Source organism: Pan paniscus, chromosome 5, assembly GCF_029289425.2.
Source record: "Pan paniscus chromosome 5, NHGRI_mPanPan1-v2.0_pri, whole genome shotgun sequence".
Classification (NCBI taxonomy): Eukaryota; Metazoa; Chordata; class Mammalia; order Primates; family Hominidae; genus Pan; species Pan paniscus.
This window is the reverse complement of record NC_073254.2, coordinates 70269337-70287090: the sequence shown is the minus strand read 5'-3', so window position 1 is coordinate 70287090 and position 17754 is coordinate 70269337. Positions and strand designations below refer to the sequence as shown.

Genomic DNA, 17754 nt, shown 5'->3' with positions numbered 1-17754 from the left:
GAATAATGACAGAGGTTTTTGAGAGACTTTGTACTAGACCAGGGGTAAGAATTTATAAAAATGCTTTAAAAGCAAACAAACAAACAAACAAACAAACAAACAAACACGGGGCGGGGTAGCTCATGCAAGTAATCCCAGAACTTTGGGATGCCAAATTGGGAGGATTGCTTGAGCCCAGGATTTCGAGAGCAGTCTAGGTAACACAGTGAGACCCTGCCCCTACAAAAAATAAAAAAATTGGCTGGGTGTGGTGGTGCATGCCTGTAGTCCTAGCTACTCTAGAGGTTGAGGTGGGAGGATCACTTGAGCCTGGGAGGTCCAGGCGTCAGTGAGCGGTGATCATACCACTGCACTCCAGCTTGGGCAACGGAGTGAGACCTTTCTCAAGAAAAAAAAAAATGTTTTTAAGGAAAAGAATATTTTAAAAAGAGAAAAAATTTTCTGGGGAAGACATTTTACAAGGAATCTTTCTTGTAAAAATTAGTTTGCTTTATTTACTTGAATTTTGAAAGGCCATAAACACAGTCCTTGTATACTTGCCACTCAGTCCTCTTTCCCATTTCCCTCCCACGGCTGTGCTGTCTCTCCAGTCATTTCACCTGGAACTCTGGAGGTTACAGTGACATATTCAGAATTTCTGTATAAAATTTTCTATGGTCTGATACTTGATACATAGTAGTAATCATTTTACAACCTTCACTTTTAAAAACATTTTTGGATAACCTTTCCATTTAGGATCCAGGAATTTGTATAAAACCGCAGAGGTTATGTTGCTTTTGAACTAAAGGCTGTTGGTTTGTGGAATTTCCTTTAACTGGAAACACGTTTCAGTTTGTGGTTTTAGTGTTTTTCCAGTTTTATACTATCCTGCTTGTTTGTTTTCTTTCAAAGCTGGAGAATTTATCATTAATTTCCATATTTTATAAAAGACTAACTTTTTTCCCCTCAACCCCCTTTATTTTTTCAGTTGAAAGAGACAAGGATTTTTCTCACCAGCGAAGGCATTACAAAGAATTTCGATTTGATCTTACCCAAATTCCTCATGGAGAGGCAGTGACAGCAGCTGAATTCCGGATATACAAGGACCGGAGCAACAACCGATTTGAAAATGAAACAATTAAGATTAGCATATATCAAATCATCAAGGAATACACAAATAGGTATAATCTTTTTATTTAACTTATTATCCCGGCAAATATATGTAAAATTCTAGTAAAAGCCATTGATAACTCATGTGATCTATCAAACAAATTATTTTTTTGGTGGCAATGTAGTAACATTTAGAGCCAGGTAGAGATATTGAAAGGTAACAGTAATCGATCTGAAAATTTTCTCCTACATTCCAGAGCTGCTCCCTACTCCTGACACCAATTCGTATACTAAATAGTCTCATGCTTCTAAAAATGTGCTTTCTAGGTCTGTTGTCTTATTTTGTAAAGTTGTCCTTCATCCCAGAAAACTTCCACTTTGTTCTGCCCACATGAAATGTATAATTAAGATAATGAAATTACTTGGTGTTCTGGAAGTTAGAGAAGCACTGCTTTACTTTTCACTGACATGAGTGTAAAAATTGTATGTTCATTTTTATGTGTATTTTGATGTCCTCTGTCTATAAGTTGGTTAATTCGGAATGATACAAAAATGGACAGATAGTCTGAAATACTAAATGCATAAAAACCTCAGTTGATAATGACTGCAAATGAACCATTGAAAATAAGTGTTAAAAAGGGACCTTAGTCATTTTCTCTGATATTTAACAAAATGCAGAAATCACTTGGATAACACATTTTTTCAGGTGATGAATCACCTTTGTCAGACAGCTCAGATCTATCTATCATCTATCTATCTATCTATCTATCTATCTATCTATCTATCTATCTATCTATCTATCTATCAATCATGTATCTAAATCTATTTGAAATCCTATATTGAGGTGATATCTCTCTCCCAGTAGCTTTCATTCCTCACATCTAGGTCTTCCTTTTGATGAAATAATATATCCTTTTTTGATGAGAAAAATATTTAAAGATTGTTATCCTGTCTCCTGTAAGGTGCTGTTCTCTCCTTGTTGACAATATTTGCAGTTCTTGATGTTTAGATTTGTCTTGGTCTTCCAGTTTGGCAGAATTTCGCAATAGTGCCTTGCAATACTCAATGAAGAAAAAGTTAAAAAGCTTCTGAGGTCATGTCTATTGGTAAAGCCTTCCTGTTAGACTATCCTCTCGGAGATTCACAATGCATATCAGAATATTAAAGTCTTTTTTTAAATTTTTTATTTTAAATCAATTTAATTTTGGTCTTGAATTAAATACAATCTAATTTGGGACATTGTGATGTGCCCAAAGTTTGAGACTAATAGTTTATTTTAAAATAAGGGAAGTTCTTGTTCTGATTCTTTAGAAAAACAAACAGCAACAGAAAAACAAAACAGTGATTATATTTGAGAGCCAGAAAAACTTTGTAAGGAAATAGAAACTTTTTATATGCGTCTGGTATAATAATCAGATCACTTATGTTTGTCATTTTGAGTGGCTTTGCAAATTAGGTACCAAAAGATTAAAAAAAAAAAAAGCCAGACACTAATGCTGCTCTACCTCTGGTTTAGAATCCACCCTGTATACATGTCATCTAAAGTCATCCCATGTAGACAACCAGAACCCAAAAGGAGGCTGTGGACAATATATGAATATATGCAGGTCTTCCAGCCTAACGGCACCTCCCGATATTCCTGACACACAAAAGGGCTTTATGTTGTCACAGTATGGTTTACTCAGAAGTTAGTCTGGGGGTGCCATTCATCTGAGTTGTTTGGCTTGAATACACAAAGACTTTTGTCTCTACCTTGGCTATTTTAAATAAATTATTATTATTATCATTGCAACCACAGAAGACCACCAATATGATGGACTCATCAGGGTTTCCATTATGTACATTGTTTTTCTGGTTTTAAGCTATTTCAGCTGCTTAACATTCAATTAGGCTACACCTTGGCTTCTGGATTGTAGGAGTGTTTGTCATTGTGGATAGTTCTGAGGCAGATTTCTTTTTTATTTTATTATTATTATACTTTAAGTTTTAGGGTACATGTGCACAATGTGCAGGTTCGTTACATATGTATACATGTGCCATGTTGGTGTGCTGCACCCATTAACTCGTCATTCAGCATTAGGTATATCTCCTAATGCTATCCCTCCCCCCTCCTCCCACCCCACAACAGTCCCCAGTGTGTGATGTTCCCCTTCCTGTGTCCATGTGTTCTCATTGTTCAATTCCCACCTATGAGTGAGAACATGAGGTGTTTGGTTTTTTGTCCTTGCGATAGTTTGCTGGGAATGATGGTTTCTAGCTTCATCTGTGTCCCTGCAAAGACATGAACTCATCATTTTTTATGGCTGCATAGTATTCTGTGGTGTATATGTGCCATATTTTCTTAATCCAGTCTATCATTGATGGACATTTGGGTTGGCTCCAAGTCTTTGCTATTGTGAATAGTGCTGCAATAAACATACATGTGCATGTGTCTTTATAGCAGCATGATTTATAATCCTTTGGGTATATGCCCAGTAATGGGATGGCTGGGTCAAATGGTATTTCTAGTTCTAGATCCTTGAGGAATCGCCACAGTATCTTCCACAATGGTTGAACTAGTTTACAGTCCCACCAACAGTGTAAAAGTGTTCCTATTTCTCCACATCCTCTCCAGCATCTGTTGTTTCCTGACTTTTTAATGATTGCCATTCTAACTGGTGTGAGATGGTATCTCATTGTGGTTTTGATTTGCATTTCTCTGATGACCAGTGATGATGAGCATTTTTTTCATGTGTCTGTTGGCTGCATAAATGTCTTCTTTTGAGAAGTGTCTGTTCATATCCTTCGCCCACTTGTTGATAGAGTTGTTTGTTTTTTTCTTGTAAATTTGTTTGCGTTCTTTGTAGATTCTGGATATTAAAGTCTTACAAAGGCTTTACAGTGACAACACACACACACACACACACACACACACACACGTATGTGCACATGCCCTCTCAATTCTATTTTAACTAGTCTTCCTCAAAATTATCTGGCTATGGATTCATTGGGTGTGTAGTACTATTTTTTAAAAATCTCAATCTAATGGTTCCATTTATAAAATTAAGATACTAATATTATTTTCTTATAGGGCCAGGCATATATAGTGAATACTATAATATGTTATTTTTATGTTACATAATAATAATATCTCAAAATTAGTGAGAAGAATTGAAAATAATATTCTGAATGTTAGTTAATAATATTGCCAAAACTAACAAATTGTTTTATTCATAGTTATCTTTTTCTATGTCTGTTTTCACACTTGGATTATGAGTTTTTTAAAGAAGAGATAAGGATAAGCTATTTATTTTTATCCTCAGCACTACCATTTTCCTCGGTATGATTCAATGCTTTGACATCATTATTACTCAAAATTGGAATACTACTTCCATATACATATCCTAAAATGTTTGAGTTATGTTTATTTTTTGTCAGTTATATATATTTTATGTATGTTGAGTTTATAGTTGGTTATTTATATCCTAAGCATTTTTTTCAGGAATGATTGGCATACCAGTTTTCTATCCTCTAGAATATATTTATTAATTGTATTTAATTGCAGAATTTTACATTGATCACAATTAAAATTCCTATCTTTTCTGTATGCCCACTGTTCTGTCTGCTCAGTATGTTTCTTAATGTCATCTAATGAAGCTCCCTTTGAGCTTACTTTCACCTTTCTATTTTCTAAGGATGTGAATGGTATAATTTAACACATGACAAAAATGATAAAAATAAAGAACTAAGAGTCTATTAATACTTTATAGTCTATTTCTAAATAAACTAATGCTTATTTTTATTAACAGTCCATTTTGGAATATTTATGGATATTGATGCTTAGTTCACGTGACTTCATAGTTTTGGCAAATTTTAATTATCTTTACAAAAATGAAATGTTTGTTTATCTTGCACCTCTGATATTTTTCTAATTATACCTGATTTAAAAAATATTACTCTTAATGTTTCTGCTACTATAGCTACGTATTGTTTCAGTATTCTTTGGTATAATTTGGCTAAGACTTTATTTTAACATGTGTTTAAATCTACTCTCAGATTTAGGATTTCACTGATATTTTTCCTAATTCCTTTGACTTAATTTGTAAAATCTAAAGTGCATGTATATCTTTACCTGGCATCCTCTTCCATTGCCATTTTAAACTCTGGGATGATATAGATTTGATAGGTTTCTATTTAATTTGCCAAATAGTATTTTTAAAAATTCAATTCAATCTTAATTCAGTTCTACCAAGTTCACATTTTTGAACATCTGCTATTGAGTAGTGTTACTGAATTATGATTGTTACTTTATCTTCTAGGGTTATAGTATATTTATTGTCCTCTGTGATATTTGTTTTTGCTAATGTATTTGGAATTTTTTACTAATTATTTTTTCAATCCTGAAATATTCACAGAGACTCATACTTTGTATTTCAATTCTTTTTTTTTTTTTTTTTTTTTTTGAGATGGAGTTTCACTCTTGTTGCCCAAGCTGGAGTGCAATGGCACTATCTCAGCCCACTGCAACCTCTGCCTTCAGGTTTCAAGCGATACTCCTGCCTCAGACTCCTGAGTAGCTGGGACTACAGGCACCCACCACCACACCTGGCTAATTTTTGTATTTTTAGTAGAGAGGGGATTTCACCATGTTGATCAGGCTGGTGGTCTTGAACTCCTGACCTCAGGTGATCCACCCGCCTCAGCCTCCCAAAGTGTTGGGATTACAGGCGTGAGCCACCACACTTGGCCATATTTCAATTTTATATACTGTTGATCAGGTATGACAATCTCTAGCAAAACACTTTTTTTATTTTAAAATAAGCATTGGTTCATTGACAGAAGTTCATTATTCTGCATTGTAAGAAAATGCAATTCTGTGCCCTGTTATTACCTATAGATGCAGGATTCACTTTCTGTACTCCCCCTTTTCTTCCAAAGAAAGATGTTTAAGGGAAAGAACATATAGAAATAGCGATATGTCTTATAGAATATTTCAGGTTTCTATGAAGGACTTTAAAGTCACCACAGAAAATAATAATATAGTGCCATAAGAGCATAGACTTGAAATTCCCAAATAGGGAAATTTCTATATTTCTTGGAGTCTCAGTTTACAAATCTGAAAAAATAAAAAACAAATGAAAAAGTATTTCAGATCAAGAAAAATAATTTCAGATGATGTGGGAAGGGCTAATGCATATCCCAATGCAAAGATCATAGTTGATAATAAATACATTCATCAATATATTTTCATATAACTTCATATGAGCATCTATGTTAGTTTACAGAACTATATACATAATGGCAAAAAATTGTTTTTTATTATAATAACAGTAGGTACAGTTTTCTGACACCTATCTTTATGTAAAGATAAAGTAAGTAAAATGTTCTAGGTGTCTTTATTTAATAAATAATTAGTTTTATTACATAATTTAATATATGCAAAATAAATCGGTAGGTTTTGAAGTGTAATAATAAAATAAATGCCACCCAATTTAATAGCAATATCATTGAATCTTTCTGTGAATAATAGCTGAAAACACAAGTTTTAGATAAATAGTCAAACTCTTTAAAATACATTTGAGAAGTATGGGGAAAGGGTAGTGTGGGATGAGAGAGCTCTTATTTATGAATTTATCTTACAGAAACATTGCAGATATAGACAGATGTAGACGGATTCATGTAAAAGTGTTTATCGCTGTATTGTTGCTTACAATTCACAAATTGAACATAATTGAACAAGAAAAAAGTTAAGGTATAATTTTTGGAAAAATAGCACAGAGAAAACACATATTACCTTTCTATTTTTTTTGAGACGGTGTCTCTCGCTCTGTCATCCAGGCTGGAGTGCAGTGGCGCAATCTCTGCTCACTGCAAGCTCCGTCTCCCTGGTTCACGCTGTTCTCCTGCCTTAGCCTCCCTAGTAGCTGGGATTACAGGCGCCTGCCACCACGCCTGGCTAATTTTTTGTATTTTTAGTAGAGACGGGGTTTCACCGTTAGCCAGGATGGTTTCAGTCTCCTGACCTCGTGATCCGCCCGCCTCGGCCTCCCAAAGTGCTGGGATTACAGGTGTGAGCCACCGCGCCCGGCCAAATTACATTTTTGAAAACTATTTACTAACACTGAAAAATGCTCAAATAATAATGTTAATTGACCCAAACCAAGAAACATTATTATATACATTATTATACTATTTTAAATAAATTTATATATAAAACAGATTGAAGGAACCCATCAAATATTCATTGCAGGCTGTGGGTAATTTACATTTTAATTCTTCAACATTTTCTGTGTTTTTAAAATTTTTGTGATGAACATTATTGGTATAAACAGCAATGTGAATAATTATAGTTGAGAGAAAAAAGGTAATGAAACGATTTTATGCTACACACATCTTTACAAAATAGCATTCCCAACTTCTGCCAGGTATAGAGAGTAAAAAATCAAAACAAAACAAAATAAAAAAACACTAGGATTTAAAAATCAGTTGCTCTCATTTTTTCTTAAGCCATGGAAGGTATTTTTTTCTCATAGGAAATGAAGATAAATAGTATCTTTTTTAGTTTTCGAAAAAATTTACCACTGCCTTGGAACTTTGACTTTAATTCTCTGAGAATTCTCTGAGAAGAGTAAATATGTTTTGGAAAATAGTTACCACAACTTTGGAACTTTGACTTTAATTCTCTGAGACAAGTATTGCATTAAAAATACTTTATTTACATATCACATGATCACAGTTAAAATGGAGTTTCAATTTGAAAAGTAATTTTAAAATCCTACTGATTGTTTTAACTATTGATTATTTGTGGCTTCATATATTTCTTAAAGAACTAAAGTGGAAGTAGAAAAAGGAACTAGTACCTCTGGCTATTTTTAAAGCAGAGTCACCTCTCAAAACTTCCGTGTCAAAGTTGTGGATTTTATCTACTTCGTATTTTCAGTTAAACTCAGAAACAATTGAAAAGTCAGGGCAGACTGTACTCTTTAATGTAATTTATTTGACAATGCATATATGTTTTCACATATGTAAAGTTTCCTTTCCCTAAGATACTGCCTAGGAGTGGCTGGGTAAGGGAGATCTGTACAGTAATTTAGACTGATGTTTTATGGATATGTTTTATATTCAAGACACAGTCTGATCTATTAACCATCTAATCTATGAATTATTTGACAGTGTTATGCAATCAAATTTAAAATATGGTAGATCCATTATGTCACCTCTTTTCTTATTTATTTATCTTAGTGAGACTTATAGCTCTTAAAATTATATATTTTATTCCTACCATTTCTCCCACCTTCCCAATTTATCCCTACTCATATTTAAATGTGTGTAATTTAAAGGAATGTTCTGATACTTATCCAAATCTATATTTTACTTGGTAAAAAGTTAACACACTTTGCATCATTTCACTTATTTAATCTTTTCATATAAGGCTGACAGCCCCAAATTCTACATAGAAGGCATTGCTCTATAGTCACACCTCATATATCTGGCATTATTGGGAAAGGAGGTTTCCACGTGATTGAATTTTCCAGATAATTCAGCTGAGCTTGGAGTGCTTTTGTTGAGCGTCTACCATGTGGCAAGCACAGAGGACATAAGGCCGAGTAAATAGGGCCTCAGAAGCTCATAGCCTGGAGGCCAGGGACTGTGGTGGGGCTACCACACACAGACTTTAATAACTATAATACAATGTGCTAAGAACGATGATGTAAATATGCACTAAGTGTTGTGGAAATAGAAATGAAGAGAAAGTTAGTTAATTTTTTACTTGGAAGGGTAAGGGACCTTAGGGAAAGCCTCTGAGAGGAGTTCACTTTTGAGCTGAACTTTTCAAGAAGAGTAGGCACTTTCCATAGGCAAAACAACAAATGGGGAAAGAATAGGGAGAGAGAGAGAGAAAGAGAGAGAGAAAGAGAAAGAGAGAGGGAAGGAGGGAGAGAGAGAGAGAGAGAGAGACAGAGAGAGAGGGCAGAGGTGTATGCCAGAAGAAATGTTCCTAAGCACTAAAATGTTTAAGTGTATAAAAATGTTTAAGCGTATAATGAATTAAATTAATACAATAAAATGATCAATGCCAGTGTTACTACTAATAAGAATAGCAGCCAGCACTTACACATTTAATGGACACTCACCATGTGTCTGGCGCTGTGCTAAGTGCTTTACTTGAATTAATTTTTTCACAAATATATATATTAATGTATTCCCTAAAGAAAATGTGCTATGTAGAATCAACCTTTTCCTAATGCTCTGCTATGAATATAAATTTCTGTACTCCATTGTGAAAACATTTTAAGCTAGCCTGCTCGATGTCATTAGCCACCTTCAGTACTTGGATATATATAGTTAAGCTGTCATCATTCCAGTTCACAGTCAGCTTCATATTTACATCATCTCCCCCTGCCTCCTTCTTTTCTAAGATTTGTGATTCTTCTGCGGACATACTTCAGAAGGTACTCTGACATTTTCCACTCAGGAAGATTTCCTGGGCTCTTGAGAGCAGGGTGCCAGAACAGGACACTCAGATGGGAGATTATGTTGTTTCTAAAGTGTCTAGAACGGTACACAAGCATAGCTTGCATATCTTCAGTGTGTGGGGATCATGCTCTATTTTAGAGGTTCTTACCTGGGGTGATTTTGGTCCCTAGGAGACATTTAGCAATGTATGGAAACACTTTATTTTGTCATCCACAATTGATAGGGGGCAGGTATGTGTGTGTATTGTTACTAGCATTTAGTGCGTAGATATGCTGGAGTAGTAATGTGGGTAGGAATGCTGCTAAACCTTCTAAAATGGACAGGACAGCTCCTCTGCCTCACAAAGAGTGCTTTGATCCAAAATGTCCTTGGTACCAAGGTTGAGAAATCTTGCTCTATTTGAAGATTTAAGATATAAACCTAAAGTGGAAATAGTTTGTGCCATAAACTAATATATCAGTGAATTTTGCTTTGACCATTTAATATTTTGGATCATAAGACTCATAAGATGAAAGAGCTCTTAGGAGTTTGTACTGGGTACATTGCTCATTCACTGCATGAAAAATGGTTGAACTGTCTGTGTAATAGCCTCATGTCCTTTTTGCTTGTTGAATGAGGGGAGCTCCTGGTAGCACATGTTTAAATTTCTCTGCAGGGGAAAAATATGAGATGATGTAATGCCAGGAAACCTACTAAATATTAAAAATGTCTTGGCAATTAAAAAAATTCTGCTCAGTGAAAAGTGATTAAATTTTCTTAGTGAGATTCCAACTTTTTTTCATTTCTGCCATGCTTTTCATTCAATTGCATCTAATATTACTATTTTACCAGTTTTCATCTGTACCTTTTAAATGCAGCATGGAATCAGATATTCTGAAAATTAATGGTTAGTAAGATTTATAGAATTGCATAATCCCACATTTATTTTGGGGGAAAAAAGCGATTTACCATTTGAAAACATCGATCAGACACCCAATTCAAATTCTAGCCCATATAAGCTAAAAGCTGCTCATGAGAGAAACTTTGAACCTTATAAACTCTAGAATTTACCATTATTAATGTGTAGTCTCTTGAATAATATGATGGTATTTATGACAAATACCCAGAGAGAGATGTATGCTTTCTCCTTGGGTGGCCATCATTATATTTTTACTGGACTTGATAAGCTATTCAAGGAAAAAAGGAGATGGAAGAAAGTGAAATAGTTATAATAATAGAAGCTTTGGGAAAAGTGGAGATGTAGTTGTGGACTACAAGTTTTGTACTTTATGAAAATAAAGTAGTGTGGCATCCTTTACTCTAAAATTTGTCTGTGTAGCTTCTAGATAATTTCTTAAAGCTTTTCTGGACCAGGTTTAAGTGCTTCATGATTAGATAGTAGAGTGGCTATCCTATTGGTTTCTCCTTTTTGTTTCTCTTTGTATATAAAAACATATGTGGCTATCCTCTTGGTTAAGTATCCTTTTTCTCTCTCTTTCTCTCTCCATATATATATGTATATAATATATGCATGCATACACACATATACATATAATCACGTAATTGAAACCACAACCGCAACCAGGGTTAATATTCCTTTTCTTATCCCTTCTTCTTGATTATATAAATGATTTTACTTATTTTTTATAAGTTTTCAACCCATTTTTTTCTCCAGTAGAACTGAGAGGTGGTTTTATTATGGATTATGTATCAAAAATATTCCTAAAGTTAAAGAAGATGAATAAATTTCTATTTCCAGAGTTTCTAAGTACAGATTGTTAAATAACTTTTACATTAGTAATTGCATAAATCACTTCTGACTATAATGAGTTGGATGCAAGAATAATGCATACAACTCATATACATTTACACACTATACATGTAGTTTGTTAAGAAAGTAGCAATTATAGTAATTTGTATATCATTTTTATTTGTGTATTCTTTTATCCTTGCAATAGATTTTTGAAGTAGACATTACTTTAATTTTCATTTAGAGAATATTCATTTAATCTTCTTTTAATCTTCATTTAAAGAAGAAGGAAGATAACTTAAGAAAGGTAACTTTAAAGAACATAATGATTTTTTTCTGATATTAAGCAAAGCCTGAGTATAGCAAGTCAGCGTTGAAATTAAGCAGGCACCAACTCCATCTATGTTTGTGGTTCCTAGATTCATGAAGGTACATGGATAGTGTGGCTCTTTAAAGTATCTGTGGGGCGGGTCAAGATGGTTGACTAGAAGCAGTAGCGATAGGAGGCTCCCATTGAGAAGAACCACAACAGCATGCAAATCCTACACCAGCAACCGAGGTATCCAGGTTCTGTCATCAGAACTGACTGGGCAGCTGGTATGACCCACGGAGAGGAAGGAAGAGCAGTGGGGTGCAGTGGCCCACCTGAGGGCCTCATGGGGCAGAGGGGCCGCCACCCCCCAGCCAAGGGAGGTGGTGAGTGAGCATGCTATCCAACCTGGGAAAACATGCTTTTTCCATGGAACTGTGCAGCCCACAGATTGGAAGATCCCACGTGTAAGCCCACGCCACCAGTGCCTAGGGTCCCAGCCATGGACCTGTGCAGGTTCTCAACAGCCACTAAGCTAGAATCTGCTTAAGCCTGCTGAGCTCACAGAGGGAGGAGTGACCAGAACCACAGCTGTGGTTGACTGCTGTCAAAGCCATTTGAGGTCTTTGGAGGAGGGTGAGAGCCAACACCGGGGACAGATAACTGCCTAATACATTAACCTCCTACGGCGGGAGAAGGGCAGCAGCTGTCTCTATAGCTCCAGGCTGCACTTTTCCTTAGCTGGACCCAGGGAGGCTGGATGGCTTGGTCCCAAGAAGTATCCCTCACAGCCAAACACATCAGCTGTGGCATACTGTGGACAGAGTGCCTCTTCAGGCCTGACCTTGACCCATCCCTCCTCACTGGGCAGGGCCTTCCTGCAGGAGCTTCTAAAACTCCAACCAGGTGCTCAGGGACAGAACTCTGATCTCCCTGGACCTGATCCCCTAGTGGGAGGGGTGGTCACAGTCTCCAAAGACCGGCAGACTTAGTCTTTCCTCCGGCTAGTTCTGAGGAAGTCAGGCAGCCCAGAAGAGTGGGTTTCTCCCCCCACTGAAGTACACCTCCTCGATCAAGGAACAGTCAAAGTGCTTTGTTAAACTGCTCCTGCTCCCCATGCCATCCACCTGGGTGAGACCCTCCAACAGGGATCATCAGACACCATATACAGGAGTGTTCCTACTAGCATCATGTCGGTGCCCCTTGAGGTCAGAGGTACCAGAGGAAGGAGCAGGCACCCATCTTTGCTCTTCTCCAGCCTCCTTGAATGATATCTCCAGTGGGTGATGGAGTGAACCAGATTAATAGGGCCTGAAGTGAAGTCCCAGCAAACCACAGCAGCCCTACAGAAGAGGGACCTGACCATTCCGAGAAAAACAAATGAACAGAAAGAAACAATAGCATCAACAACAAAAAAAGTCCCCTCAAGAACCCCATCCAAGGGTCAGCAGCCTCAAATATCAATACCAGAGAAACTCATGAAGATGTGAAAGAATCAATGAATAAACACTGAAAACCCAAAAGGCCAGAGTGCCTCTTCACCTCCAAATGATTGCAGTGCCTTTCCAGCAAGGGTGCAGAACTGGACAGAGGATGAGATGGACAAATTGACAGAAGTAGCCTTCAGAAGAAGGTGGGTAGTAACAAACTCTGCTGAGCTAAAGGAGCATGTTGTAACCCAAAGCAAAGAGGTTAAGAACCTTGATAAAAGGTTACAGGAGCTGCTAACTAGAATAACCAGTTTAGAGAGAAACATAAAGGACCTGATGGAGCTGAAAAATACAGCATGAGAATTTCATGAGGCACATACAAGGATCAATAGACGAATCGACCAAGCGAAAGGAAGGATATGAGGGTTCGAAGATCATCTTGCCGAAATAAGGCATGCATACAAGATTAGAGAAAAAAGAATGAAAATGAATGAACAAAACCTCCGAGAAAAATGGGACTATGTAAAAAGACTGAACCTAGGACTGATTGGAGTACCTGAAAGAGATGGGGAGAATGGAACCAGGTTGGAAAACACACTTCAGGATATTATCCAGAACTTCCTCAACCTAGCAAGACAGGCCAACATTTAAATTCAGGAAATACGGAGAACACCACTAAGATATACCATGAAAAGAATGACCCCAAGACATAATAATCAGAATCACCAAGGTTGAAATGAAGGAAAAAATGGTAAGGACAGCCAGAGAGATAGGCCAGGTAACCTAAAAAGAGAAGCCTATCAGACTAACAGTGGACCTCTCAGTAGAAACCCTACAAGCTAGAAGAGGGGTGGGGGGCAATATTCAACATTCTTAAAGAAAAGAATTTTCGACCCAGAATTTCATATCAAACCAAACTAAGCTTCATAAGTGAGGGGAAATAAAATCCTTTCCAGACAAGCAAATGCTGGGGCATTTCATCACCCCCAGGCCTGCCTCATGAAGGAAGCACTAAATATGGAAAGGAAAAACTGGTACCAGCTACTGCAAAAACAATCCAAAATATAAAGACCAATGACACTATGAAGAAACTGCAACAACTATTTTGCAAAATAACCAGATAGCATCATGATGGCAGTATCAAATTCATGCATAACAATATTAACGTTAAATGTAAATGGGTTAAACACCCCAATTAAAAGACACAGACTGGCAAATTGGATAAAGGGTCAAGACCCATCGGTGTGCTGTATTCAGGAGACCCTTCCTATGTGCAAAGACACACATAGGCTCAAAATAAAGGGATGGAGGAAAATTTACCAAGAAAATGGAAAGAAAAAAAAATGCAAGGGTTGCATTCCTAGTCTCTGACAAAACCGATTTCAAAACAACAAAGATCAAAAAAGACAAAGAATGGTATTACATAATGGTAAAGGGATCAATTCAACGAGAAGAGCTAACTATTCTAAATATATATGCACCCAATACAGAAGCATTACAATTTATAAAACAAGTTCTTAGAGACCTACAAAGAGACTTAGACTCCCACGCAATAATAATGACCACACTGTCAATATTAGGCAGATCAGCAAGTCAGAAAATTAACAAGGATATTCAGAACTTAAATTCAGCTCTGGATCAAGTGGACCAAATAGACATCTACAGGACCCTCCACACCAAATCAACAGAATATACATTCTTCTCAGTGCCACGTGGCACTTATTCTAAAATCGACCACATAATTGGAAGTAAAACACTCCTCAGCAGCAAATGCAAAAAAAACTGAAATCATAACAAATAGTCTTTCAGAACACAGTGCAATCAAATTAGAACTCAGGACTAAGAAACTCACTCAAAACCACACAACTACATGGAAATTGAACAACCTGCTCCTGAATGACTCCTAGGTAAATAATGAAATTAAGGCAGAATTCAAGAAGTTCCTTGAAACCATTGAGAAAACAGACAATGCACCAGAATCTTGGGGAACACAGCCAAAGCAGTGTTAAAAGAAATATATAGCACTGAATGCCTATATCAGAAAGCTAGAAAGATCTCACTTTGACACCCTAATATCAAATTTAAAAGAGCTAGAGAAGCAAGAACAGACAAATCCAAAAACTAGCAGAATACAAAAAATAACTAAGATCAGAGCAGAACTGAAGGAGATGGAGACATGAAAAACCCTTCCAAAAATCAATGAATCCAGGAGTTGGTTTACTGAAAAAATTAACAAACTAGATAGACAACCAGCTAGACTAATAAAGAAGAAAAAAGAGAAGAATCAAATAGACACAATAAAAAATGATAAAGAGGATATCACTACTGGACCCATAGAAATACAAACTACCATCAGAAAATACTATAAACACCTCTATTCAAATAAACTATAAAATTTAGAAGAAATGGATAAATTCCTAGACACATACACCCTCCCAAGACTTAACCAGGAAGAATTTGAATCCTTGAATAGACCAATAACAAGTTCTGAAATTGAGCCAGTAATAAATAGCCTACCAACCGAAAAAATACCAGGAGCAGATGGATTAACAGCCGGATTCTACCAGAAGTGCAAAGAGGAGCTGGTACCATTCCTTTAGCTACTATTTCAAACAATTGAAAAGGGAGGAGTCCTTCCTCCCTTTTATGGGGCCAGCATCATCCTGATACCAAAACCTTCCAGAGACAGAATGAAGAAAGAAAACTTCAGGCCAATATCCCTAATGAACATCAATGTGAAAATCTTCAATAAAATACTGGCAAACCGATTCCAGCAGCACATCAAAAAGCTTATCCACCACGATCAAGTTGACTTCATCCCTGGGATGAAGGCTGGTTCAACATACGCAAATCAATAAATGTAATCCATCACATAAACAGAAACAATGACAAAAATCACATGGTCATCTCAATAGATGCAGGCCTTTGATAAAGTTCAACATCCCTTCATGTTAAAAACTCTCAATAAATTAGATATTGATGAAAAATATCTCAAAATAATAAGAGCTATTTATGACAAACCCACAGCCAATTCATACTGAATGGGCAAAAGCTGGAAGCATTCCCTTTAAAAACCGACACAAGACAAGGATGCCCCCTCTCACCATTCCTATTCAACATAGTACTGGAAGTTCTGGCCAGGGCAATCAGGCAAGAGAAAGAAATAAAGGGTATTCAAATAGGAAGAGAGGAGGTCAAATTGTCTCTGTTTGCAGATGGCATGATTCTACATTTAGAAAACCCCATTGTCTCAGCCCCCAAACTCCTTAAGGTGATAAGCAGCTTCCGAAAAGTCTCAGGATACAAAATCAATGTGCAAAAATCACAAGCATTCCTATACACCAATAATAGACAAGCAGAGAGCCAAATCATGAATGAAATCCCATTCACAATTGCTACAAAGAGAATAAAATACCTAGGAATACAGATAACAAGGGATGTGAAGGACCTCTTCAAGGAAAACTACAAACTACTACTCAAGGAAATAAGACAGAACACAAACAAATGGAAAAACATTCTATTCTTGTGGATAGGAAGAATCAATATAATGAAAATGGCCATACTGCCCAAAGTAACTTATAGATTCAGTGCTATTCCCATCAAATTACCATTGACATTCCCCACAGAATTAGAAAAAACTACTTTAAATTTCATATGGAATCAAAAAGGAACGTGTAGAGCCAAGACATTCCTAAGCAAAAAGAACAAAGCTGGAGGCATCGTGCTACCTAACTTCAAACTATACATCAAGGATGCACTAACCAAAACGGCATGGCACTGCTACCAAAACGGACAGATAGACCAATGAAAAAGAACAGAGACCTCAGAAACAACACCACACATCTACAACCATCTGATTGTCAACAAACCAGACAAAAACAAGCAATGGGGAAAGGATTCCCTATTTAATAAATGGTGTTGAGAAAACTGGCTAGCCACATGCAGAAAGCTGAAACTGGACCCCTTTCTTACACCTTATAGAAAAATTAACTCAAGATGGACTAAAGACTTAAATGTAAAGCCCCAAATCATAAAAACCCTAGAAGAAAACCTAGGCAATACCATTCAGGACATAGGCATGGGCAAATACTTTATGATGAAAATGCCAAAAGCAATTGCAACAAAAGCCAAAAGTAATAAATGAGATCTAATTAAACTAAAGAGCTTCTGCACAGCAAAAGAAACTATCATCAGAGTGAACAGACAACCTACAGAAGGGGAGAAAATGTTTGTATTCTACTCATCTGATGAAGGTCTGATACCCAGAATCTACAAGGAACTTAAACAAGTTTACAAGGAAAAAAAAATAACCCCATCAAAAAGTGGGCAAAGGATATGAACAGACACTTCTCAAAAGAAGACATTTATGCGGCCAACAAACATATGAAAAAAAGCTCAACGTCACTCATCATTAGAGAAATGCAAATCAAAACCACAGTGAGCTACCATCTCTCACACCAGTCAGAATGGCGATTATTAAAAAGTCAAGAAACAATAGATGCTGGTGAGGATGTGGAGAGATAGGAATGCTTTTACACTGTTGGTGGGAATGTAAATTAGTTCAACCTTGTGGAAGACAATGTGGCGATTCCTCAAGGATCTAGAACCAGAAATACCATCTGACCCAGCAATCCCATTACTGGATATATACCCAAGGGAATATAAATCATTCTGCTATAAAGCAAAGACGTGGAACTAACTCAAATGCCCATCAATGATAAACTGGTTAAAGAAAATGT

The 17754-nt window shown here is 36.4% G+C and overlaps 1 protein-coding gene across 1 annotated transcript in view; it reads left to right on the top strand.

Moving 5' to 3' along the window:
• The window catches only part of BMP5 (bone morphogenetic protein 5), a 124314-nt gene that overhangs the window by 54766 nt on the left and 51794 nt on the right, over positions 1 to 17754 (top strand). Inside the window, exon 2 of the mRNA XM_003828929.7 lies at positions 968 to 1160. Coding sequence (XP_003828977.2) covers positions 968 to 1160 — 193 coding nt within the window. The remainder of the gene's footprint in view (positions 1 to 967; positions 1161 to 17754) is intronic.